This window comes from Felis catus, chromosome A2 (genome assembly GCF_018350175.1).
Source record: "Felis catus isolate Fca126 chromosome A2, F.catus_Fca126_mat1.0, whole genome shotgun sequence".
Lineage (NCBI taxonomy): Eukaryota > Metazoa > Chordata > Mammalia > Carnivora > Felidae > Felis > Felis catus.
The window spans coordinates 25,439,950-25,460,507 of NC_058369.1; the positions used below are offsets into that span (position 1 = coordinate 25,439,950).

Genomic DNA, 20,558 nt, shown 5'->3' on the forward strand with positions numbered 1-20,558 from the left:
AGGGGACATCTGGCAATATCTGGGGACATTTTAGATCTGTGGTTGGAGGTGTTACTGCCATCTAGTGGGCAGAAACTTGAGACGCTGCTAAACAGTGCACAGGACAGCTGCCCACAGTAAGGAGCTATCTGACCCCAAATGCCAAGAGCACCAACGCCGAGAACCAGGTGCCTGGTTTTGGGCACTGTTTGCAATGTGATAAAAACAAAGAAATTCCAAACTTTAGTGCCAAAGCCTGGTTCACACAACATGACACCATTTACAATAGTAATAAAAACTGGAACACCTGGCTGGCTCAGTCAGAAAAGCATCTGATTCTTGATCTCGGGGTTGTGAGTTTGAGCCCCAGTTGGGTATAGAGATTACTTAAATAAATAAAACTTTAAAAAGTAATAAAAACTACTATTTGCATAGCTTTTATATTGTCTTGTTCATCTCCCAATAACCCTGTAAAGTAGGAAACTGAGTCTGGGAAATGTGAAATGATATGAAGGCCTGAATTTTTTTCTCCTTTACATTTTCCCCCACACAGGAATTTTGGTAGTATATGTATTGGGATGGTATAAGTTACTGGATGGGAGCTTTTTCTTGCCCCTGAAAATTACCTAATAGTGCAGGAATTATAGCAGAAATGGTACACAGTTAAGAAAAAATACCCCTAAATTATCCAGAGCCAACTTAAAAGAAGATATCAATCTTTTTTGGAGACTTCCATGTTTTCAGGAGGAAGAGAAGTATCAAGAGATATGAATAGGAGACAGACAGAGGGAAAGTACTCTTTGGGGGGTGGGGCGTGGTGAATAAGTTATTTGTGAAAGAGGAGAGTTTCTCTCTTTCTTCTCTTTGGGGGAAAGAAAGGTGTGTTTAACTGGGTTTCCCTCCTTCCCCAAAACTAAAGGAAGAAACCACAAGAGAAATTCATGTTAAATTCATGGCAAATGCAAGATGTAGAGAACAACTCATTCCTTGGTTGTCTATCAACTTAGCCATCAGTTTCATTGATTAACCTTTTTGGAAGCAAGCAGTATTTTGCTGGTATGACTAGGTAAAGATGGTTTAAAGACTGCCCCCTCTCAAGTACCCTGTTCTTGAAGATATAAAAGATAGATTTAATCTATGCCTTCCAGCTCCAGTGTTGGGACCAGAAAGGTTGATGACACCAGAGGCTGCAGGCAGGGGCCTGGCCAGAAGGTGGAGAATTCTCAGTTGACTGGTTTTCTGCAGTAGGATGGTTTTAGCAAGACATTCTCCAAGCTTGCGCTCTATCTACTAAATTATTTTTAAAAAACAAACAAACAAACCCAGTATTTAGAATCAATGTCATTTTATCATGTAATCGTGATTCTATAAGCACTAATTTCATCAGTTGTTCAGGGATTTTCAAATTGATACGTTTGTTCTAGTTAAGGTTTCTGCCTTGTGTAAAAGAAAAAAGAGGGGCACCTGGGTGGCTCAGTTGGTTGAGCATCTGATTTCATCTCAGGTCATGTTCTCATGGTTCATGAGTTTGAGCCCCACATCGGGCTCACTGCTGTTAGTGCAGAACCCGCTTCAGATCCTCTGTCCCCCTCTCTCTCTGCCCCTCTCCAACTCATGCTCGCTTTCTCTCTCAAAAATGAATAAACATTTATTTAAAAAAAGGAAGAGTTGATAAAATATCAGCAGTTTCTATAAAAATTATTTGTTATGCTATAAATATGATTACATATTCATACCCTTACAAAACCCCACCTAAGTAAAACCTAATAGCATCAGGTGGGTTTTATCAACACTTCTGGTTTCCCTTTATGAGGCTCCATGTCACAAAGGCTCTTGTCACAGCAAAGAAGCAGAAATATATTAATACTCTGGTTGTCCATCTGGATTACTATATTTAGTAAAATATGACAGAAATAATGGGAAAAGTATTGGGGTTGGAGAGACTGGAGTTCAAATCCTACCTCAATGGGCAAACTCATTTCTTAGCTTTGGTTTTCTCAAAAATAGGGATAATACCAACCTTACAGGGGTGCTGTGAGGAATAAAATTAATATAAGTAATGTGCCTAGTTCTAAGTCTGAGTCAGTAGGAATTTACAGCAGTTTTTTTTTTTTTTTTTTTTGCCGGGAGGGGGCCAGGGGCTGCTGACTATCAGAATAGATCACATTGTGAGTTTACAGAAACTGGAAAACCCTGCCACTCACTCTTCCAGCCTCTTTTATTTATTTTTTAAATGTTTATTTGTTTTTGAGAGTGTGAGCAGGGGAGGGACAGAGAGAGAAGGAGACACAGAATCTGATGCAGGCTCCAGGCTCTGAGTGGTCAGCACAGAGCCTAATGCAGGGCTTGAACTCACAGACTGCAAGATCATGACCTGAACTGAAGTCAGATGCTTAACCAACTGAGCCACCCAGGCACCCATTCCAGCCTCTTTCAGAGTTAAAGGTTAGACCTGCAAGTTAGACGTTGAACTGGGGCTTAGAGGTCGAAAAAGCAGGAACAGCAAAGAATCTTTTTTTGATGACATCAGAGGGCCTGGAGTAGACCAGAGTCTGTGCAGCAGCTCTCTGAGCAGTGGTGTCTAATATTCAACCAGGGTTGAGGAGCTGCTGTTACCAAGACATGGTGTGAATCTGGATATGAGTCTGGATGCCTGGGCTGGCCAGCCATCTTGGTGATTCTATGATCTACCCAAATATTCATTTCATAAATTCCTTTTCTACTTAGAGCTAAATTGTAGCTTTGACTGAGCAGAGGAAGAGAGTAGAGAATAATAAGGACCTATAGAAAGCCAACACTTAAGGAAGGCACTGCAGAAAGACAGAAAGAACCAAGGTCCTTGATGGCAACACTTGCTGAATCAACCAACTCCAGAGCCTGTCCTTCCTCTGTACCTCTTTATTATGTGAGATGATAAGTTCCATTATGGCTTAAGCCAGTTCGAATCAGGTTTTCTGTTACTTGCGGCAGCAGAAATCCATATAGAGATAGTGCTTCATAAACCATAGTTATAATTTTTACTACTATCTCCCACCTACTAGTGATGTTGGGAGGAGTAAGTTTACCTAAGCAAAGGGAATTGCCTAGGGCCTGACACACAGTGATCCTCCAGCAATGTTAATTCCTTTCTAATTTTACCTGTAGTTGTTGAATACTGATGCGTAAGTCAGATTCATTAAATCCATATGGAATATTCCAACCAAGGGGACCAAATTTCTTCCTCTCTTGCACAAGGGCATGAAAAAAACAAACTCCAAACAGCAACTTCTCCCATGCCTTTAGTATAAAAATTATGCAACAAGAGAAAATTTTGATCAGATTTCCATTAGTAAAATGAGGGGAATCAACAGTATTTTTCATTATATGAGTCTATGATCATATATTTCTGCAAACTTCTATTTAAAAACAACGCATACTATAAAAACTATTAATCTTATGACTCAAAACCTCCAAAGCTAGACAAACTGCAATATTAAACTTGATTAAAATGCAAAAGTTCTACCATTTGCCAAAGTAGTAGCTGCTAATACTTCGGTATTGTTTAGATATTTACAACTTCAGTAGCTCAATGTTATCCTGTAGCCTCACTGGCATATGCTCACTACAAGTGAGCAAACATAGTCATTATGATAGGAATAAACCCGAATACATAGTTCCTGATTCTATAACTTTCCATGTGGAGGTCACTTTTGAAACCCTTGTTTATGCTCTCCTGGCGTCTTCATATGTGTCGGTGCTCTGGAGGATGGCCATCCACCTCTATGAAGACCCCCTCCCCCACCGCCCCAAGTAAATTTCAAGTATGCTACCTTGATGGTTTAAGTTAGATCATTTCAAACATAGCTCCAAATGCAGTAAAAATCCTTCCAACTACCTTCATATGATGCAGTAGTAGAAATTATTTTTATAATATTAAAGTACAAGCACAGGGGCACCTGGGTAGCTCAGTTGTATAAGCATCAGACTTCTGCTCAGGTCAAGATCTTGTGATCTGCGGTCAGTGGGTTTGAGCCTGACATCGGGCTGTGTGCTGACCCCTCAGAGCCTGGAAGACTGCTTTGGATTCTGTGTCTCCCTCTCTCCGCCCCTACCCTGCTTATGCTCTCTCTCTCTCAAAATAATAAACATTAAAATTTTTTTTTAAAAAATACAAGTACACCATGGCATTACTGAATACCTATATTCCTGAAATGTACATAAATTAAAGCATATTTTAAGTAATACTGAAAGAAAACTGTGGTGAAAGGTTTTTTTTTAATGTTTATTTTTGAGAGAGAGAGAGAGAGAGAGAGAGAGAGAGAGAATGCAAACAGGGGAAAGGCAGAGAGAGAGGGAGACATAGAATCCAAAGTAGGCTCCAGGCTCTGAGCTGTCAGTACAGAGCCCAATGTAGAGCCTCAAACTCACAGACCGTGAGATCATGACCTGAACTGAAGAAAGCCGCTTAACTGACTGAGCCACCCAGGTGCCCCTGTGGTGAAACATTTAATAGGGGAAACCTTTTGGCAATGAGAGCAATAACCTAATTTATGTGTATTTCCCACATATTTTTACACAATGGAGTTTTTCTTAAGGAAGTCATAATCCCTCCACATTTTTGGTCTGTGCTTGTGGGCCAGAAACGGTCCTGTGGTATGAGAGAAATCTTGGGATTTCTTGCAGGAGCTCAAACCCTAGATGGGGATCAGACATCATACCACCTTTTCCATTTTATTAAGCTCTTTTCCTAGCTAAAACACCAAATATCCTCCTTTTCTCCCAGACTTTCAAATAAATTTATTGCTCAGAACTAGGGGCATGCAGAAGGTATGAAGCAGAGAGAAACTAGCTGGCTTACAAAGAATTCAATTCTTTATTTTCAATTCTATTATTTTTCTAGCTCAAATAGGCCAGTGTGATAAATGGCATGTTGCGGTGAGGGCAGGGAATCAATTTCCCTTAGTATTGACGTTTCTTTCCATGTGCAGAGACCTCAGTGTAACACTTCTGGATTTTCCCCATCCTTGCATTAATCACTGCAGGAGAAGGGACCTATCTGGTTGATAAATTCGGGAAAAGTTAACCAGATATGCTTTGCTCAGCTTTTCCCTCTTCGTCTTAGAAGTGAGCTTCCCTTGGGGAAGAAAATGTTCCTCTGTTCTCACTGAGGGTGGATAAGTCTGTTTAATTCTATTCAGTGATGCCCCATTTGTTCACAGGTGTCTACTACATCTTCCAACCTAGTCTATATCAGTAACTAAGGTTAAAATTTCGTTCCCTTGAGGTGCCTGGTGGCTCAGTCGGTTAAGTGTCCAACTCTTGATTTCGGCTCAGGTCAAGATCTCACAGTTGGTAGGACTGGGCCCCACTTGGGATTCTCTCTCTCTCCCTCTCTCTCTGCCTCTCCCCCACTAACGTGCATGCACATGCTTTCTCTCTCTCTCTCTCACACTCTCAAAATAAACTTAAAAAAATTGTTCCCTTATGTTTATACTTTTTCCTGTTTCTTAGTGGTTAATGAAAAAAAAAAGGTTGAGGGGCGCCTGGGTGGCGCAGTCGGTTAAGCGTCCGACTTCAGCCAGGTCACGATCTCGCGGTCCGGGAGTTCGAGCCCCGCGTCAGGCTCTGGGCTGATGGCTCAGAGCCTGGAGCCTGTTTCCGATTCTGTGTCTCCCTCTCTCTCTGCCCCTCCCCCGTTCATGCTCTGTCTCTCTCTGTCCCCAAAATAAATAAACGTTGAAAAAAAAAATTAAAAAAAAAAAAGGTTGATATTTATTTACTAGGACTCCTAAGTCCCCAATACCATGGGCAAATTACATGAGCACACTGAAAAGCATTAATATGTCAAAACAGTATCACTAGAATTTAAGTTCCATGATGGCAGATTTGTGGGGAGGTGTTTTATTTTATTCTCACTGCTTTATATCTAGTACCTGGGAAAGCACCTAACACACATTTTGTGAAAAGAAAGAATAAATGATATGAAAATAGATTGCTACTCTTGGGTCTTAAACTCATTATTGGATTTTGGTGTACTAATTAAGATATGTTCATTCAGTCAACAAACATTTATTTAAATGTCTACTCTGTGGGAAGCAGAGCACAAACTGCTGGCAAGAAAATGATGAACAAGATAGGTACAATATCAGTCTTCTCAGAAAATGCCAAAGCTTAACATTATTAAATATTTATATTACCATATTTTCTCACTTTAAAAACACATTTGAAAAGCTCCAGAAGCTGAACATTACCAGTTCCTTTCCCTGGCATCCACTGAAAAACTGAGAATCAGAAACGGGATCAGTGAGATATGATTGGAGGAGATTTAGCCGAAGACCTGTGGGAGGCTCATTAGTCATTTTTACTCCATTCTGTAGGATGGTTACTGGGAACTAAAGACAGAATAAACAGAGCATTACACAAGATAAGCAGCTTGAATCCCCAAAATTCAAACACTAGTTGGTTAAAAGTGATATGAAAGAGGACTCCAGAAATATATTTTTTTAAGTTTATTTATTTATTTAGAGAGAGAAAGAGGTGGGGGAGGGAGGGGCAGGCAGAGGGAGAGACAGAGTCCCAAGCAGGCTCTGTGCTGTCAGCACAGAGCCTGATGCAGGACTCCATCTCACGGACCATGAGATCATGACCAGAGCTGTAATCAAGAGTCAGATGCTTAACCACCTGTGCCACCCAGGCGTCCCACTCTAGAAATATTTTTTAAGACCTCTTAAGGTTAAGCATTTAAGGCTTGATTAAGATACATGACGTTGGGGGCGCCTGGGTGGCTCCGTCGGTTGAGCGTCCGACTTCGGCTCAGGTCACGATCTCACGGTCCGTGAGTTCGAGCCCTGCGTCGGGCTCTGGGCTGATGGCTCAGAGCCTGGAGCCTGCTTCCCATTCTGTGTCTCCCTCTCTCTCTGACCCTCCCCGTTCATGCTCTGTCTCTCTCTGTCTCAAAAATAAATAAACGTTAAAAAAAAAAATTAAAAAAAAAAGATACACGACGTTGGGTGCCTGGGTGACTCAGTCAGTTGAGCGACCAACTTCAGCTCAGGACATGATCTTGCTGTCTATGAGTTCAAGCCCTGTGTTGGGCTCTGTGCTGACAGCTCAGAGCCTGGAGCCTGCTTCAGATTCTGTGTTTCCCACTTACCCTGCCCCTCCCCCACTCATGCTCTGTCTCTCTGTCAAAAATAAATAAACATTAAAAAAAATAGAAAATAAAAAAAGATATACAACGTAGGGGTGCCTGGGTGGCTCAGTCAATTAAGTGGCCAACTCTTGATTTCAGTTCAGGTCATGATCCTAGGGTCATGGGATTGAGCCCTGTGTTGGGCTCCACTGGGCGTGGAGCCTGTTTAAGATTCTCTCTCTCTCTCTCTCTCTCTCTCTCTCTCTCTCTCTCTCTCTCTCTCTCCCCCTCCCCCACTTGTGCCCCACTTGCACATGCTTTCTCTCTAAAGTAAATAAATAAATAAACTTGGCAACTTGTACAGAGCATACTGTGTGTTTAAAAATTTTTTTTTCAACGTTTATTTATTTTTGGGACAGAGAGAGACAGAGCATGAACGGGGGAGGGGCAGAGAGAGAGGGAGACACAGAATCGGAAACAGGCTCCAGGCTCTGAGCCATCAGCCCAGAGCCTGACGCGGGGCTCGAACTCACAGACCGCAAGATCGTGACCTGGCTGAAGTCGGACGCTCAACCAACTGCGCCACCCAGGCGCCCCCATACTGTGTGTTTAAAAAAAAAAAGTTACATGGGTGCCTGGATGGCTCAGTTGGTTAATCATCAGACTTTGGCTTGGATCATGATCTCACAGTTCATGGGTTTGAGCCCCACGTTGGACTCTGTGCTGACAGCTCAGAGCCTGGAGCCTGCTTCAAATTCTGTGTCTTCCTCTCTTTCTCCCCTACTCCCACTCTGTCTCTCAAAAAATAAACATTAAAAAAAAAACTTACACAATGTAAGAGATGACTAAATATACGTACTAAACTCCACATGAGATAAACATACTTTTGGAGAAGGATAACTTGTGAGCCAAAGCCTAAAGGATGGATTACAGACTTCAGGAGTAAAATCTTCACATATTTTTTCCAATACGGGCATCCAGGAGACAGCGAGGTGACAATTCTGTAGGCACACCCAAGTTCCTTCTTCTATTGCTGCTTTAATCATTTTTGTTGCAACTGGTCCTTGTCCTTGTCCCAGTGAAATAGCATGAAATTTATTTCCAGACATCGCTTTATCATTTGCAAATTTCAGCAGGCCTAAGAGAGCACAAAACATAGCTCCACTGCTTACTGTAAAATCATGAAATATACCTTATGTTTCAGTGTGCAGGCACATAACTGGAAGATTCCGTTGCTTTTCCTTACATATACCAGATTTACTAACTGATCTACGATCATGTAAGAAATGGACATTGAGCAAAATGGATCATTTATAAGTTCCTAAAAGTTTGCAGGAGGTAGACTTACTGGCCATGGGATCTGCTCCTGGAGAGAGCACAAAAATTAAAGGAATGGTACAGTTTGAGTCCAAGTAACTCTTTGTCAAATCAAATGGTGGAGGCTCCACAAACTTTTTCCCCAGTTTATCAGTTACATAATTTGTTATAGCTGGAGTTATCTGTTAAAGAGAGAAAAGATATGATCTTTAGGTTAATTTTCATTTCACATAACAATTTTGATTATTACTGGAAATTAACAAAGAGTACAATTTGTCTAATGGTCAAGAAAATCATGAAACGTATCATGAAGTGCTAATTTTTCTAATACATAAAAAGTATCTATCAACTGTTAGGACAAGACTAACAATCCAAAAGAAAAATGGGCAGGGAAGATGAACAGTTAATTGAAATCATTCTGTACAGCAGAAACTGCAAAATGTTCCCATTTCTCTCCTTTTGGTGATACAACCTCAAGTTTTCCCAACTTTTCTTGTACCTAGATGTGGCTGTGTGACTAAGTTTTGGCCAGAGGGATACAAGTAGAAGTTATATATGGAGCTTCCAGAACATATTTTTTTAATAAAGAGCAGTTTTATAAAAAGACCCCCCTCTTTTTTTTTTTTTAACGTTTATTTATTTTTGAGACAGAGAGAGACAGAGCATGAACGGGGGAGGGTCAGAGAGAGGGAGACACAGAATCTGAAACAGGCTCCAGGCTCTGAGCTGTCAGCACAGAGCCCGACGCGGGGCTCGAACTCACGGACCGCGAGATCATGACCTGGGCCGAAGTCAGCCGCTTAACCGACTGAGCCACCCAGGCGCCCCAAGACCCCCCTCTTTTGGGGGCGCCTAGGTGGCTCAGTCGGTTAAGCAGCTGACTCTTGATTTCAGCTCAGGTCATGATCTCAGTTTTGCAAGTTCGAGCCCCATGTTGGGCTCTGTGCTGGCTGCGGTGCCTGCTTAAGATAACCTCTCCCACTCACTCCCTGACCCTCCCCTGCTCTTGTGCTCTCTCAAAATAAATAAGCATTAAAAAAAAAAATGCTCTCTTTTGCTTTTCAACAGATGTGGTATTTATGAGCCAGCTTCAATCTCGCTGATGAGGACCATATTCTAGGGGACTTTACTAGCATGAAAGAAAGAACTTGAATGTCTGGATGACCTCAAAAACAGACCTGCCCTGCCAGTCCTCAGGCATTTGCTCTGGGCTTACTTAAGAGAGACAGAAAGATTAACTTCTTTTTTATTTAAGCTACTGTATTTTAGGTCTCTTTGTTACAGTGGCCTAGTCTATACCCTAACACTCATAATAAAAAAAATAAAAATTATAACTATACTTAAATGCCATTTTTTGCCTTTCAGATGGTTATGTTAAGGGACAAAGATAGTCTCTATTGACCCTTAGATTGTTTCCTTCTTCATAGCAGGCTGAAACCTATTAGTTCAAAAGCCCACTGACACCAAACTAAAATTTTTAGATATTCAATTATTGTAAACATAGCCCAAATAAGCAGATTTTTAGCCATTTACAGCCTGCCTATTTGCACCCAACATCTGCTAGCTATGGTAAATCCTAGGCTATAATGACCCCCAGCCACTGTAGCCCTTCAGAGCTCTGATCCAGGGACTCCAAACCATAGTGCTGTTGATAAATGCTACCAAGACCCCACACAAGCCTCTTCTCCCTTCCCCTAAAGGAGTTTCTTTGCCGTCTTCCTCTTTGGAGTTGTGGGACCCCCACCCCCCAAATCCCAGCATCTGGAGAGACTCCTGCTATGAGGGGCTTCCACCTCTCAGCATGCAAACCTGTTCCAGCATCGTCCAGCATAGCTCTTGTATGCTACTGCCACCTTACGTCCATGTCTTTTCCCAGATCGGTCCCCAGATTCCTCAACCCCCTCGCACAGATTAGCAAAGATACAAAAGTTTGCCAGCATTCTGTGCGGGAAAAATTATGGGTTAAACTGATATTCTCATACACTGCTGTGGAAGAGTAATCTGGCCTAATTTTCATGACGGGCAATTTGGGAATGTCTATAAAATTACAAGTGGGCAAATCCACGGACTCAGCAATTTTATTCCCAGGACTTTATTCTGAGAGAGAGTTGCACATGGGAGAAATGACTTTTGAATAAGGTTATTTATTGCAGCATTTTTATAATTGTGAATGTCCATCAATAGGAACTGGTTAAAGAATTTATGGTGTACACTTACAATGAAATAGCATGTAATTGTAAAAAAGAATGAGAAAGCTCTTTATAAACTGAGAGAGGAAAAAGCAACACGCAAAAACAGTGGATATGACTATTTGTGTTAAAAATAAATGGACAAAGAATTTGTGTGTATGCATATGTATATGTGCATAAAGGGGAACAAGAAGCAGATAACATTAACTGCCTGAGAGAAAGGATGCCAACTGACTGGGAGGTGCAGATTGGAGGTCTATCTTTCACTGTATTCACGTATTCTTGTGATTCAAACACTGTTTCAGTTTTGAGCCACAAGAATTAATTTAAAATAAAAGAGTGAGGGGCGCCTGGGTGGCTCGGTTGGTTGGGTGTCCGACTTCAGCTCCGTCATGATCTCACGGTCTGTGAGTTCGAGCCCCGCGTCGGGCTCTGTGCTGACTGCTCAGAGCCTGGAGCCTGTTTCAGATTCTGTGCCTCCCTCTCTCTCTCTGCCCGTCCCCTGTTCATGCTCTGTCTCTCTGTGTCTCAAAAATAAATATACATTAAAAAAAAATTTTTTTAATAAATAAAATAAAATAAAAGAGTGATATTCATCAACAGTAGCAGCAGAAAATAAGTAGAGAGGTATTAGATATCATCTTCTAAATGCCAAACAACTTTCTAAAGTAACACTGTAGGAATTTGGTGGAGGGAGGAGAGATCATCACAGACTTCTGCAGTCCTGGCATAGATGGGGAAAAGGGATGGATCTTCTATATGAGAAATTTTGAGAAGTTGTGAGCAATTCTGTGGGTTTAAACAGTGGAAGTTTCTCTTTTTTTTCTTCAAATGTTTATTTATCTTAAGAGAAAGAGCATGTGTGCACAGGGAAGAGGCAAAGAGAAAGGGAGAGAGAGAATCCCAAGCAGGCTCCATGCTGTCAGCACAGAGCCCAACACGGGGCTCCATCTCACCAACTGTAACATCACAACCTGAGCGGAAATCAATCGTCGGATGCTTAACCAACTGAGCCACCCAGGCGCCCTAGAAACAGTGGAAGTTTCAAGAAGATAAGAATGGAATGGCAGAAAAGAGGTATTATTAGCCAAGGTAACAAGACTATCAAGCTGTACTTCTGTCATTATTCTATAGGTATTGAAAGGCCACTGAAGGGTTTTCAAAAAGGACCTTGTAATGGTGTAATAGATTTTTCTTCCTTTCTTTAATAACTTCACCTGGGCAATGAGGAAATCTTTTTTATCCTTTTACTATTAACACTATGTATAATTTCTATCTAGCACAGATCTTCAGTTGTGCATCTTAAGGGAAGGGAGATACTGAGTACACAGAGACCTTGCCCCTCATTAATCTATGCACAGACCAGGGCCAATGTTCCCTGAGATGATGTAGCTGCAATGAAGCATGATAATTTTCTGTAGAAAAAGTACCTTGTTCCAGTAATTTAATATAAAAAAAAAGTTATGACTTTTCTATAAGATTTTTATCCTTTATGTAAGATACTCTAGGGAAGAAATTATGGAAACTTGAACAGACCTGGAGATAAGTTTTGTGGTAGTTAATTTTAGGTGTCAGCTTTGTTAGGGCATAGTACCCAGATATTTGGTCAAAAACTAGTCTGGCTGTTGCCATGAAGATATTTTTAAGATGAGATTAATTTTTTAAGTTTATTTATTTATTTATTTTGAGAGAGAGAGAAAGAGAGAGACAGCGTATGGGAGGAGCAGAGAGAGAGAGAATCTCAAGCAGACTCCACACCAACAGTGTGGATCCCAGCACAGAAGTTGAACTCATAAACCATGAGATTGTGGCCTGAGCCAAAATCAAGAGTCAGAGGCTTAACTGACTGAGCCACCCAGGCCCGCTGAGATTAATTTTTAAATCCGTGGACTTTGAGTTAAGTGAATTACTCTCCGTAACGTGAGTGGGCCTCACTCAATCAGTTGAAAGGCTAAAGAGAAAAAAGACTGTCTTCCACTGAGGAAGAGGAAATTGTGCCAGCACACTGCCTTTGGACTAGAGCTACAATATTGATTCTTCCAGGTCTCCAGCCTGCAGATTCTGGACTTACCAGCCTCCACAATCATGTGAGCCAATTCCTGTCAATCTCTGTTTCTGTCTCACCTATCCTGTTGGTTCTGTTTCTCTGGAGAATCCTGACAAAGAGAGGCTTTAACTGAACTTAGTTTAATTTGATTCAGTTCAACTCAATTCAGTGACATTTACTGAGATATCCTATTATCTTCTAGGCACTGTTTTAAGTCCTGGAGATATTGAGCAAAATAAGACATGGGTCCTGACTTCCAGAAGCTCAGAGTGTAGTGGGAGACACTGACAAACGAACCGATAATTATTGTATAGTCCAGCGTGGTAAGTGCTGTAATGTTTAAGCACAGGTTCCCAAGCATGGCAGACTAGGCAATTACCCCATACTTGGCATTGAAACAATATCTCCATTGGCCATCAGGGAGCCATTCTGTGGAGTGCAAATTAGGCAAGAGTTTCCCAGATGCAGAGCTAATCATTCCTAAGTTTCTAGTGAACAAGGGAAGCTATAGGCGATAAAATAATGAATATATCATTGTTTTGGCCTTAAAGAGACTATTGTCCAATGAAAGGAACATATATATACATACAACTATTGGGTAGGAAGTAATGAGGTAAGTTTTAACAATGTACAAAGGTCTTTGAAGTTAAAATAAGAAGAAATACTCAGGAGTCAAGTAGTTATGTAAACTTCTGTTTGAATTTACTCAGAGCCTAAGTGAAGCATTAGATAATGCTCCTTGTGAAGCTCTACTAAAAACATAAATGTAAAAAAAAAAAAAAAGAAAAGAAAAGGAAAAAAAGGAAAGAAAAGAAGGAAGGGATCAGTGCAATTCTTTCAATATCTCATTTTATACATGGAGCTCAGAAGGGTGAGGTGACTTTCTCAAAGTTCAAACTACATGTATAAACATAGTCTCTTGGTTTTCTGCTTAAAAGTTTTTCTTTTGAGGGGTACCTGGGTGGCTCAGTTGGTTAACCATCTGACTTTGGCTCAGGTCATGATCTCATGGTTCGTGGGTTCAAGCCCCACGTCAGGCTCTGTGCTGACAGTGCAGAGCCTGCTTGGGAATCTCTCTCTTTCCCTCTCTCTCTCTCTCTCTCTGCTCCTCCCCCATTCATGCTTTCTCTCTCAAAATAAATAAACTTAAAAAAAATAAAAGTTTTTCTTTTGTAACACCATAATCGCCTTTCTTGAATGTGTGAAAATCAGAACTAGCTTGTTTAATTCACCAATAGAAAGATTTTTGTGTACATTAGCCATCTGTATGTCTTCTTTGGAAAAAGGTCTGTTCATCTCTTCTGCCCATTTTTTTTTTTTTTAAGAAAGGCAGACTGCCACGTGCAGCGCCTCATTTGGATGTGTCTGGAGTCTTGGAAGCTTGACTACCCTACGTTCTCCTACAAATGGACCTTGAGAGCTTGTTTGGAGGTTCTAGCAGGGGAGCGCAGCTACTCGTATACCCTTGACCGAAGAACGGTCCTCCTCTATCGGGGAAGGTCGTCCTCTTCGACCGAGCACGCAGCTTCGGGAGGGACGCACATGGAGCGGTGAGGGAGGAAGGGGACACCCGCCTAGCCAGCCAGATCAGCCGAATCAACCCTGGTGATCAATGGGGTGACAGATGTCGCAGCCAGATCGCCCTCACATCCTCTTCTGCCCATTTTTTACCTGGACTATTTGTTTTCTGGGTGTTGAGTTTTGTAAAACAGTATGGAGGTTCCTCAAAAAGTTAAAAACAGGACTACCTACCATCCAGCAATTGCACTACTCAGTAAAGGATACAAAAGTAGTAATTCAAAGAGATACATGCACCCCACCTCCATGTTTAACAGCTGCACTATCAACAGTAGCAAAATTTTGGAAAGAGCCCAAATGTCCATTGACTGATGGATGGATAAAGAAGTTTGGGTACACACACACACACACACACACACACACACACACACACTGGAATATTACTCAACCATTAAAATGAATGAAATCTTGCCATTTGCAATGATGTGGGTGGAGCTAGAGAGTATTATGCTAAGCAAAATAAGTCAGACAGAGAAAGAAAAAACCCATATGATTTCACTCATATGTAGAATTTAAGAAACAAAACAGATGAAAATGGGGGGGGGGGGAAGAGAGGCAAACCATAAAATAGACTCTTAACTATAGAGAATGGAGAGTTGCCGGAGGGAGTGGTGAACAGGGGAGTGGGCTAAATGGGTAATGAATATTAAAGAGGGCACTTCTTGTGATGAGCACTGACTATTGTATGTAAGTGATGAATCACTAAATCCTACACCTGAAAACTAATATTATACTGTATATTAACTAACTGGAATTTAAATAAAAACTTGTTAGAAGAAAAAAAGATTTTTGTGCATGTTTAAACTAATAAAATTATGACATGTGTAAGATTTTCTAACATCTTTTACTTCCAGCCAATATGGTCCTTTCTGCTAACAGGGACCAGATTTACCCTCCCACATAAACAACAAAAATAGGCAAAATTAAAAAAAACAAAAACAAAAACAAAAACAACCATTTTCAGACACTGAGCAATTCAGACAACAGGTGGTAGAAGACTTTGATCTCTGCCAAAGAGGAAACATACAAGGTGAGTTTGCTTAGGCTTTCTTCTGGGAGGTACATTTCAGCCTGTGGAACAGGAAAAGCCATTAAAAAGCAGAGCAACACAGTGTTGCAGAGTTGGGAAGACAGGAAACTCTTAAACTCTGGTTTAAGGAGGGAGGCTACTGGAAGTTACAGAGTTCAGAGTAGAAGGGAACTACCCAGAATCTGCCTAACAGTACCCTTGTATCTCTTCTGAATGCTGTGGTGTGGAAGCATAGGCCAAGCAAAGAGTGGCTGGGAAGCTATGAACTGGAGATCTACAGAGCTACCAGAGTTCATGCAAGGCCGGGAATCATTCAGGTTCCCAACCGCCATAGTGGAGAGCTCTTGGTGATCACTTGGATATTCAGTAAAGTCCCCAGAAGGGTCACAATTTAGTAGTGGAGCTAAATTATCTGTTGAGCTAAACTATCTGTCGAGAAAAGGCTATTCTACACTTGTGCTAACATTCTTTTTTTTTTTTTTTTATTCTTTAATGTTTATTCATTTTTGAGAGACCTAGAATCTGAAACAGGCTCCAGGCTCTGAGCTGTCAGCACAGAGCCCGATGTGGGGCTAGAACTCAGGACCAGCAATATCATGACCTAGGCCAAAGTCAGACACCCAACCGACTGAGCCACCCAGTCGCCCCCAAATAAATGAACTTTATAAACAAACAAACAAACAAACAAACAAACAAACAAATACATAGAAATAATTAACAGAGCGGTCACCTATAGTATAATACCAAGCAGTCTAATACATATCTAATTGGAAACATAAGATTGGGGTGGCAAAAAATATTTGAAGAAATAATGGCCAAAATTTTTCCCAAGTTGAGAAAAACTATAAACCCATATATCCAAGGAGCTCAATGAACCCCTCTGAGCATCTAGAATGAGGGCTAAAGAACCAAATAACAATTACTTTAAACCTAGAACAACTTCTGTTTTTAAAATTTGAGCATAGTTGACATACAATGTTACCTTTGTTTCAGGTGTGAAACTTAGATTTGATAAGTTTATACATTATGCTAAGTTCACAAGTGTAGCTACCATCTGTCCCATTACACTGTTTTTACAAAGTCATTGACTATATTCCCTTATGTTGTGCCTTTTATTCCCCAGACTTATTCTTAAATGGCAAATTAGCTGGGTTTGAAATAGAACACATTTGTCTTTTACCTTATCAGGTCTTAGGCACCGAAGAATTATTATCTTCTGTAGTTCATTCAGTCTTTCATCCATTGGTGCTGGAAATTTAGCATTATGTGGCTCTTTACTGTCATAGATTTCCCGCCATTCAGTTATATGTTTGCAAAAATGTTCCCTAATGGAAAAAAAGCTAATTATTATTTCACTGGCAGATAATTTAAAAAGATATTGTTAAACAAGGAGATTACAAATTTACCCATCCTTACTCAATTCTAAATCATCAAGTTTAAACAAATACCTGAGTTCTTTGAAGGCAGGAAATTCACTTGCCCGGCAAATTTCCTCCCAGCTTTTATCTGATAGCCAAGTTGGGTCAGGATTTTTCTCAGTACTCTTAAGACTTACTCCTCCAGTTAAAAGAAACATCAGTTCCTGGTACTCAATCTCTTTCTTTGCCCTGTATTCCCAAAATAAAGACTGCTGTAAATTGCTCATTTTAAAATGGAATGAAATCAATTTCTGCTTCTATAGCCTCAATGAAATAATCAGAACTGATTTACCCTACTGCCATAAACAACTAGAAAACTGGAAAAAGTGAATGAAATGACTGTTTCTGGAAGTTATACAATAGCCAGTGCAACACTGCGGTCCCTGAAAAAAGGGAGACAAATATGATTGTCCAAATCAATCGCTATGATTGCCCCAGCTATTTGCCTGGAGGCACTTTCCAGACTATAAAACAGAGAGGTGATCAAAATCAGAACCAGATGGTATTGTTGAGTTGAATGAACAGAGACCAGAGTTAAGGAAGGCTCAGGTGGTAGAATTTGTGGGCTGAGTCCCAGAGAGGAGGGAGATACATGGAAAAGGGCTTCAGAAATCTGCATGGGTATCCTCTTGATTCAGTTGCTAAACACTAAGTCATATGTGAATAGGGTAAAACTCCAGGAGGCCAGGCAGAGAATATCTGGGAAGCTGTAACCTGAATAGCTCCTGAGCTTACACAGAACTTGGAGAAGTGAATTCTTACCAACTAGAGATAAATCTTTGTTAAACACCAGAGGAATTCAGACGCAACATCAGAGGGATCACACCTTAGTAGCAAAGCTAACCTAGTTTTAGAATTAAGTCTATTCTAGAGCTACTGTAAGAAAGCTTAAAAACAAGCCTTGGAAACATCAAACTAATGCAATAATTTAACTACTTGCAAAAGTAAAGTCTAATGCTTTTTAAAGGAATTAAAAGCCCTTAGTATTTATCAATGTAAAATTCACAACATCCATAACCAGGAGAAAAGATCAGTCAATAGATACATAGAATGATAGAGATAATACAACAAGAAGACAAGAATGTTACAAGAGCTATTACAAATATGCTGAAGGAGTTAAAGCAAAACGAACGTAATGAAGAGAGAAACAGGCCATAGAAAAAATAACCAAATGCAACTTCTAGAGATAAAAAATACAAAATCTAAAAGAAAAATTCAGGGGCACCTGGGTGGTCTGTTGGTTAAATGTCTAACTCTTGATTTCAGTTCAGGTCATGATCTCTTGGTTTATGAGATAGAGCCCCACGTGCTTGGGATTTTCTGCCCCTCCGCTGCACACTCACTCTCTCTCTCAAAATAAATAAATAAAAAGAAAAGAAAAATTCACTGATTTCTTTCCAGATGTAGAGAAACTGAAAGGATTCATTGCCAGTAGACATAAAGCATTAGAAATGTTAGAGAAGTTTCAAGTTGGAAATTTAGATCAACACAAAAGAATAAAGACTGCCAGAAATAGTAGCTATGTAGGTAAACATAAAATACTTTTTTCTTATTATTTAAGTCTCTTTAAAAGATTATTGACTACTTAGAGCAAAATAACAACATGCTATGGGATTTATAATATGTACAAGTGAAATATATGACAATAATAAAGCAAAGGCTAGGAGGAGAGAGATGGAAGTAAATAGTTGTAAGTTCTTATACTATATGTATATATATGTATATGTATGTGTGTGTATATGTATGTGTGTAAATATATGTATATATATAAAGTTTACCTGAAGATAGACTGTGATGTGTTAAAAGGTATACTATAATCCCAAAGATATCACTACAATAATAAAACAAAAAATTATAGTTAGTAAGTTAACAAAGGAGATAAAACGGAATCATAATAAGTACTTAATTCAAAGAAAAAGAAAATGAGGAAATGAAACAAATGAGGAAATGAACAGATGTGCAAAACAGAAACCAAGTTGTAAGATGGTAGATTTCAACATAACTCTATTATGTCATTGAATATAAATGGTCTAAACAATTTCATTAAAGGTAGTGATTATCAGATTGGACAAAACAAATAAGACCTAACTACATGTTGTCAACAGAAATACAGCTTAAATATAAAGACACAAGTAGGTTAAAAGGAAAAGTATGGAAAAATATATACCATGCTAACACTATTCAAAAGAAAGCTGGGGACAATAATAATATCATACAAAACAGATTTCGAACAAAGGATAACCCAGGGATTAAAAAAAAAAAGTCAAGTCAATTCATTAAGAGGTCATAACAGTCCTAGACACTTACACATCTAATAACAGAGCATCAATACACAAAGAAATATTGATACAACTATCAGAAGCAATCTCCATAGCTAAGAGATTCCAATCCTCTCTCAAAAATTGATTGAACAGGCAGACAGAAAATCAATAAGGATACAGTATATAGACTAGCTTGACCTAATTGGCATTTATAGAATATTCCATTCAAGAGCAGCAAAATACACATTCTTTTCAATGGCATATGGAATACTTGCAGAGACAGACCACATTCTAGGCCTTAAAATGTCTCATTCATAAAATTTCTAGAAAAGGAATAATTGTGGAGACAGAAAGCAGATCAGTGGTTACCTGGGGCTGGGAGTAGGAATAGTAATTGACTAAGTAGGGAAAAGGAAACTTTGAGGTAATAGAATTGTTCTAAAACTGGAATTTGGTGATGGCTGCATAATTGTATAAAAATACTAAAAATCATCTAACTGTATTATGATGGGCAAATTGCATAGTATGTCAATTATACGTAATAGGGCTAAAAAAAAGAGATGTTCTCCAGATAAATGAAAACTAAAGTTTATCACCACTAAACTGGCCTTACAAGAAATATTAAAGGGACTTCTCTGAGCTGAAAAGAAATGACACTAATTAATAACAACAACAAAAAGTGAAAGTAAAAATCTCACAGAAAAGGTAAATAAATAGTAAAGGTAGTGAATTCAATCACTTTTAAAGCAAGTATGAAGGTTAAAACACAAAAGTAGTAAAATTAAAACTACAATAGTTAAGGGATGCATAAATGTGACATCAAAAATATAAAATGGGGGTATGTCTGGGTAACTCAATTGGTTGAGCTTCTGACTCTTGATTTCAGCTCAGGTCATTATCTCATGGTTCATGGGAGCAAGCCCCACGTTGAACTCCATGCTGACAGTGCAGAGCCGCTTGGGATTCTCTCTCTCTCTCTCTCTCTCTCTCTCTCTCTGCCCCTCCTTACCCCCTTCAAAATAAATAAATAAATGTAAAACAGACTATTATAATAATTTTCTTTCTTTCTTTCTTTCTTTCTTTCTTTCTTTCTTTCTTTCTTTCTTTCTTTTTATTGTTAGAGAGAGAGAGAGAGGGAGAGCATGTGGGGAGGAGCAGAGGGAAAGAGAGAGAGAGAATCCCAAGTAGGTTCCATGCCCATTGTGGAGCCCTATGTGAGGCTTGATCTCACAGTAGTGAGATCATGAACTGAGCTGAAATCAAGTCGGATGCTTAACTGACTGAGCCACCCAGGAGTCCCCAAAACAGACTATTATAAACACAGGTTACCTCACAGTAACCACAAAGAAAAAATTTCCTGGTAAATACCACAAAAAAAAAAAAAAAAAAAAAAAAAGAAAAAGAAAGGAATCTAAACATAACACTAAAGAAAGCCATCATACCACAAGGGAAGAAAGAAAAGAAAAAAAGGAACTGAGAAAATCTAGGAAAACAGGCAGAAAACAATTGCAAAATAGCAATAAGTACATACTTACCATTAATTACTTTAAATGCAAATAAACTCTCCAATCCAAAGACATAAAATGGTTGAGTGGATTAAAAAAAAAAAAAAAGACCCACCTCTAGGC

At 39.6% G+C, this 20,558-nt stretch overlaps 1 protein-coding gene across 16 annotated transcripts in view; it reads right to left on the minus strand.

The window, feature by feature from the left end:
• Positions 1-20,558, minus strand: part of DNAH12 (dynein axonemal heavy chain 12) — a 221,014-nt gene that overhangs the window by 15,862 nt on the left and 184,594 nt on the right. For 15 of the 16 annotated variants that reach the window (XM_045051717.1, XM_045051716.1, XM_045051715.1 and 12 more), the window contains 6 exons: positions 16,700-16,858; positions 16,432-16,576; positions 8,439-8,589; positions 7,975-8,228; positions 6,210-6,350; positions 3,118-3,255 (listed from right to left, as the gene is read on the minus strand). In XM_045051717.1, the coding sequence (XP_044907652.1) occupies positions 3,118-3,255; positions 6,210-6,350; positions 7,975-8,228; positions 8,439-8,589; positions 16,432-16,576; positions 16,700-16,858 (988 nt within the window). Of the gene's footprint in view, positions 1-3,117; positions 3,256-6,168; positions 6,351-7,974; positions 8,229-8,438; positions 8,590-16,431; positions 16,577-16,699; positions 16,859-20,558 lie in introns of all 16 variants that reach the window. The other variant, XM_045051728.1, reaches the window with a different exon arrangement.